The 6,711-nt window shown below is 42.6% G+C and overlaps 1 protein-coding gene across 1 annotated transcript; it reads right to left on the bottom strand.

The window, feature by feature from the left end:
* Positions 1 to 1,564: 1,564 nt before the first annotated feature.
* LOC115070136 lies at positions 1,565 to 5,142 on the bottom strand. The gene is made up of 2 exons (XM_029562884.1): positions 3,992 to 5,142; positions 1,565 to 3,793 (listed from the first exon to the last, which is right to left on the bottom strand). The coding sequence occupies exon 1, from the start codon at positions 4,815 to 4,817 to the stop codon at positions 4,104 to 4,106; it is 714 nt and encodes a 237-aa protein (XP_029418744.1). The 5' UTR covers positions 4,818 to 5,142; the 3' UTR covers positions 1,565 to 3,793; positions 3,992 to 4,103.
* Between the last annotated feature and the right edge of the window lie 1,569 nt (positions 5,143 to 6,711).

Raw genomic sequence — 6,711 nt, 5'->3', positions numbered from 1 at the left:
TGGGTGAGGGAAATACGAGGGAAGAATGCATTCCTTGCAATCATCCTTTGATTTCCTCTTCTAATTGTCAGGAAGCAGAGGATTCTGCATCCCCACTACATCCCTAAAATTCTTTGTTTTACCTACCCAGAAAAAAAATTAATTATTTATATATTGGTTACATTTCCTTGCCTTCTGTGTCTTTGTAAGAACCAGTGTAGTATAAAGTATGATAAAATTATACTATTTGATACTAAATGTTATATATTAAGAACTATAATCACAATTCTGAAATGCCATGTCAAAAAATTCATTTTATATCCATTCATAGGTATAATATATGACTCTTGGAGGTATTTTAACCAGTTTATTTAGCTAAAATAATAACTAATCATTAATTCCCCCATGGAAAATCAATTATGAAAGTAAGCAAAAATATAATTAGAATACATCTGGGAAAACCTTCTGTAGGCTATCCTTAATGCAGTGTGACATGAAAATACTTCATTCATTCATTCTAGAGGCTAGCAATTCACAAAAGCAACTGAAAATGGCTCATAGTCTGTTCCATAAAGAAACAAAACACTGTGCTGGTGTCAAGTAAGTTAATTATGTTTTGGTAACCTCCAGTGGAGCACAGAATGATTTGTGAAATTCTGTTACCATTACACTTAGATTCTTCTTACTAAATAAAGCTTCTAGCAATTTCTTCTTATTCCATATATACAGAGTCAGCTGGGTATTCTGTGTTTAAAAACAAGACAGTTCAGACTATTTGTGCTATAATGAAGAGAATTTAATATTATATAAAATGTTAGGTGAAAGCCACTGTTTTCTGACTTACAGACATCACATTTATTGTGATAATACTTTCTTATTCAGCAACATGGCTAAGAAAATTTTCTGTAATATTCTGTGAAATGTTCACACATCATTTAAAATCGATGGCTTCTTAATGTCATGAAAATTGTAACATTTTGACTGACCAATATTCTTTTGCTTTATTTACTCATTATTATTGTTATTATCATTATTATTACTATTACTATCATTACTTTTAGGTCTTTACAGCTACCTAAAGAATTGCTGCAGCAATGAACATATTGTCAAATTTTTAGGTGAAAACCAAAACATGTTTTCAAACAAACATGTAGATGTAATCATGATTCCCTCAATGCCTCCATCTCCACCACCTCCTCAGCTAGCACCGGAACTGCTTCACGCATTTTTCTTAGGATATCTGGAATCATATTTTGCTTTCTTAAAGCAAGAAATAGTATTAAAAGTCTTAAAAGACCACTACTGTTAAATTGTCAGTTAACATAAAGAGATACAACCCTTGAGTTTCCCGTATAAAAATATGTATTTTCAGGACATTCATTGCTCATGTAACATTGGACCTCAATAAATTCTATATATTTGATGAGTAAATGCAAGTATTTGTCATAATTTTGGATTTAAAATTGTTAAGATCTTTGAACTATATTGATTTCTCATAAAACAATTAAGAATTAGTATGGAACATTACAAGGAGAAATGGGACTATCTCAGTTCATTTAAACTGTTTGATAGTATTTAATTGGGCAATTTAATAATACAGTGGGCTGGGAGGGGCTGCCTGTGAATAAAGCTGTATTAGTTTTCAATATCTGGGCACAAAAAAAGATCTTAGTAAATTGGAAATTTAGGTTTTCAATCAAATGTTCTTACAGGGACACTATAGGAATGAAATGAAGTTCCTTCCTTAATTCCTATGGTTGTTCACACCTTATTTAGGCATTTATGCTTAGGTCCTGTTAGAATGAAATACCTGAATATATTCTCTGTGTTAATAAGTGATCATATCTAGCAATTAAAAATGTACTTAAAAATGTAAAAGCTGCAGGTAGTTGAAGTTTGAAGTATGTGGTAAGGAAGGATGATTGAAAATACACCTAGAAAACATATTTCAATGAGTTGAAGTATTTATGCCTTGTAATATAACAATTCTAAAGAAATGCCTTCCAAATATTTAATGCATTGCATTATTAAGACTTTGAATGACACATAGGCCAATAACATTAAATATAAAAGTCAACATATTTTTGTGAAGATTGCATTGTTATAGGTTGACTGTCATATATTGGACATTTGTGAATTCATGTTTTTGCCCTAAGAATTATCTTGCTCAAAAAGTGCTCTGGTGGTAATTTCTAGTACATAGCTGTCTAAATGCATTTTGAATAAAACTTAAGAGCTCTACTTAAAATTCTATTTTGCTTTATTCTGGGACAGGGATTATATGCCTTTTTTACATAATAAACCTATCAAATAGAGATGTTTTCCTTTTGAATTATGTACTATTCAGCAATACTAGCACATTAGGCATTAGAAGTGGTATGCATTAATGTGATAATTTTGTTCTATATTGAACACTGATCAGCATCCGCCTCCTGGCAAGAAACCCAATGTTCTCTTAGGAGTTTAATAAATAAGTTTAACAAACGTTTTTCAATGATTTTAAAGGCAAAGTAGGCCTTGAAATGTCATCAGTTATATTAAATGACTAGATTCAAGAGTGGACAGAATTCCGCCAAGAAGACTACGACCTCCACGTAGTCCTTGAGAGGTGGGAAAGCAGTTTACTTTAAGCCTTACTCTAGTATTTGTCTGTCATAAAATGGCCTTCCTAAATGGCTTTTGGGAAATGGTATTTTTAAAGAATTCTGGCTAAATTAAAATCCACCTGGTGAATAACAAGCAAACTTGCCTGTAAACAGGGAAGCTGGAAGGATTAGTAAGAATATCCAGGAGACAGTAGAGACATGAGCCTGTGGGTGATGCTCAACTTAAAATGCCATCTCTTGTCAAATGGTAAATGTCTACATCAGTAACGGATGCTTTAATTCTTTAATAGAAGAATCTGTGCGAGCATAGCTAGATGGTCTAAAGTAGGCCTTTCAAGTTGTTGACATTGTCAGTTCTTAATTTTGTGGAGCACCCTGAACCCACCACATAGCTATTTCATTTTGAAATTTTAGCTTTTGCATTTCACAAAAACACAGGGAAGGGATTTCCCCCTGTGACTAAAGAGGCCAGTCTGAGGCTTCTCTTAAGCAATTTGAAGCCTGCATTTTAATGCAAATATTCTAACAGAAGAATAAAAGAAATCTGTTTTTCCTGCTTGGGAAAGAGATCTTTTCCTTCTGAAAAATAGCCTGAAAAAGTAGATATGTGAAGGATGAACTGTTGAATGTAACTTAAATGCCATTTCAAAAGTGAAAGGTCTGTTGAGAATGTAGCAATATAGTAACCAGGTTACAGCACCCGAAGCTGGCGTCAGTGCATAAACCACTTTGGTGGCTTGGGGATCCCCGGGTTCGAGGGCGCTGCTTTTCTGCGCTGGGGGAGTTTGGGGAGTACCAAGTTTTGGGGGCGTTTCTGAATTCCCGGGTCTGAAAATGACCCGGGATGGGCGGCAGGCATGACTCTGGACAGACCTGGTCAGGAAAGGAGGACCGGGTGAGCTGGTGCCCCACCCAGCGGACGTAGGAAGGGGGTCCGGCCACCCGCGCGGAGATCTGTCACCCAGTGGTGATGGCCAGACTTGAAGGAGCCGTCGCGTCCAGACTGAGCCCTTTGCCTTGCGCGGGATGAAGCCCGGAGGCCGCCGCCTGGTCCACTGCGCTGGTGTCCCGATGGAGCCGGGCTCCAGACACCCAGTCCTCGCTTGTGGCCTCCCGCCGGGTCCCCACGGTCCCTGGAACCGAGAGGGGACGACGGAAATCCAGGCACTTCCCCAGCGTTGGCGAGGATGGGACTTGGAGTGAAGGGTCTAGAAAGGACCCGGGACTTGACTGGTGTGAGGGCGCGGATGGCACTTTTCCTTGGTGTCATCCCCCAGGTTCCCCCAGCCTAACCCGGAGGAGCTCCGACAGCTAGACCTTGGGAAGCGCACCGCAGACCCCGCCCCCGCTCCCCGCAGACCCCATCCCCATCCCCAGCCGTCCGGGGCGGCTGGGCTGAACCGGACCTTGTCTGGCTGCTGAGCTCAGGTGACAGTGAGCGCCCAGCGGGATCCGCGTGGCAGCCCAGTCCTCTCCGGAAGGCTGGCCGTCGGGCTGTCACGCCCCGCTGTACCCCAGCTAGACCTCAGGGTGTCCTTGGTCTTTCCAGTGCCCCTCCCGTCTGCACACACGCACACCCTCCGGGACGAATGTCCAGGGCGCGTGCTCCCAGGGGTGATGCGCCCGAGACCTGACTGCAGCACAGGGGCGCAAGGGGCAAGGAGGGGACAGGCCGCGGGTCCCCGGCTGGGCCCTGCAGTCCTGCAGCCCTGCAGTCCTGCAGCTTTGCATAGACAGGCCCGAGGCCCTGCAATCCTGCTGCCTCGCCTGCGCGCTGCCCGGAAGCTGCCCAAGTTGCAAAAGCTCTCTGGCGTGGGTCCCTGCCGCGGGATAAATAAAAGCAAAGCCACCGCGGCGAAGGGCAACGCGAACATGGCGCTGTTGCATATGGAGCCCGACACCCGGAACCGCGCGGTACCCCGCGCCGCCTCTGAGCTCCGCTGGCGGGGGTCGTCTGGCCTCTTCCTCGTCCGCGCTCGCTCGGGCACTCTTCACCCCGCGGCCCCTCAACGTCTTCGCGCTCAACCCCCTTCCCGCCTGGCCCTCTCCGCTCCGCTTCCTTCTGTCTATCGCCCGCTCCTTTCTCCCGCTGTGTTCACTCTGAGCTGCTGAGCCGCCGGGAAGGCGCGGCGCCGGGTGCGGGCTACGCAGCTGGAGCATCCTCCCCTGGGCCTGGGACCTCCGGCCCTCCGCCGGCTGAGGAGCCACGGCCTGCTCTCCGCTGGCCTCCATCCTTCTGTCTTTTCCTTCCTCTCGTCCTTTCCTTTTCCTTTCCTTTATTCCGCTTCCTCCTTAGCTCCGTTCTTTCCCTCCCTTTCTCTTTCTGTTTCTTGTTTGCTGTCTGGCTTTCTCTATTTCTTTCCTTTCTTCCCTTCTTTGCAGCCCAGCGTGTTGCTTGTTGGCGAGCAGACACGGTGTGTTTGGGATAGACGAGGGATCCTAATCTCCATTTCTCAGAAGACTTCGAATGACAATTTTTAGAGACGCCTGCAAAGAAGACAGTAATGTTAATCATTTCTACTTGTTTTCTGCGAACCCGGGGACTCTCAAGCAGTAAGATAGGTCTTTTCTTTTTAAATTACTCTTGCATTCATGGCTAATCCTCCCTGCCTTCCTCCTTCCCTCTCTCCCTTTCTCGCTCTCTCTTTCTCTCTTTCTTTTTCTTTTAAATAAAGGATTAATTCTTTAAAAAGAGACTGCTACTCTTGAATACAAAAACAAACAACAAAACAACACCCCTCCCAAATTGTTGATCTTCCTGAGAAGGAGTGGGATTCTGAGTGCAGCTTGGTGGGATATTTTCTGACTGAGCTGGTCTTCACAGCTGGACAAGGTTCTCCTTGGTTCTGTAACAGCCAGCCAATAGGACTCCCAGCAATGACATTATTTGCTGGCTTCAATGCCTCCTTCCCTCATAGGAAAGAAAAAGTCTGTATGTAGAGATAAGTTAGTTTCCCAAAGATATCTAACTTTCTAGAGTCACATTTACCAGCACATTCTATTCTGCCCTACTCACTGTCAACCAGATCCTCTGGAAGAAAACAGAGGTGTCCCTCCTTTAGGAGGCAGACTCTTGAGTTTGTGGAAATACTTGAAAGATCAAATTTTGTCCCAAGAATCTTTTTAAAAACCTGTGGAGACTGTTAGAATCATGGAATGTTTCCTCAGAAAAGTCTTCCTTGGTTTCCATTCGTTGCCTTTGTTTAAAATTAGGTTTTAAACATCTTTTCAGGCTTTATGAAAGACAAAGCCTAGCAGGTCTTGGCAAGGGCTACAGTGATGTAACTACAATGATGTTACAGTGGTGCCCTCGAGTTGTGGAGGATGAGACAAATGGTTCCGGGGATTTTTCTGATTTGACAGGCTGATTTTTATAATCATTTGAAAGTAGAATAAAATGGCTTCTGTGCAAATGAGTCTGTCTTGAGGTGTAGACTTCCTTCTCCAGATGAGCTTTCTAAAAATGGGCAGCATTAGAGACATCTCTCATGTCCTTCTGTTTAATTGGAATAATTTAGTACTTATACCAACTTAACCTTATTAAGACATTATTTCCTGCTCTGAGGAGAACAAATTAAGCACAGCTCAGATGATTTTAGAAGGCCAATTTTGTGTATACTCTAAGCAATGGGGGCTGGAAAAAAAGTGATCAGAACATGTCTGTTGAGTGCCAGAAATGTTCAAAGCACTTCAAGGCAGTGTATGAGGACTGTAAACCAGCATCTGTTAAGAAGCTCAGTGATTACAGTGTCTGTTAAGGAGGTGTTCACAGACTAAAAGGAATGATCAGTCCCTCATTTAAAAAACCAACACAGGGCTGGAGAGGTGGCTCGGTGGTTAAGTGCACTGGCTGCTCTTGCAGAGGACCTGGGTTGGTCCCCAGCACCCACATGACTGCTAACAACTGTCAGAAACTCCAGTTACAAAAGATCCAACACCCTTTTCTGACCTCCTCAAGCATTATATGCACGTGGTGTGCATGCAAACGTGTAGGCAAAACACTCATAAATATTAAATAAATAAATAAATAAATAAATAAATAAATAAATAAATGAAAATTTTAAATAGACTTCTTAAAAATTTTGCAAAGAAATTTTATAGTTTAATTAGATAAGGACAGATAAGC

This window comes from Nannospalax galili, unplaced genomic scaffold (genome assembly GCF_000622305.1).
Source record: "Nannospalax galili isolate Female #2095 unplaced genomic scaffold, S.galili_v1.0 scaffold14, whole genome shotgun sequence".
Classification (NCBI taxonomy): domain Eukaryota; kingdom Metazoa; phylum Chordata; class Mammalia; order Rodentia; family Spalacidae; genus Nannospalax; species Nannospalax galili.
Note: the sequence above shows the minus strand (reverse complement) of the source record. Positions and strands in the feature narration are given on the sequence as shown.

Coding starts and splice junctions, on each gene's coding strand:
- LOC115070136 (XM_029562884.1), bottom strand. CDS start 4,817: ATGGAGGCCAGCGGAGAGCAGGCCGTGGCTCCTCAGCCGGCGGAGGGC.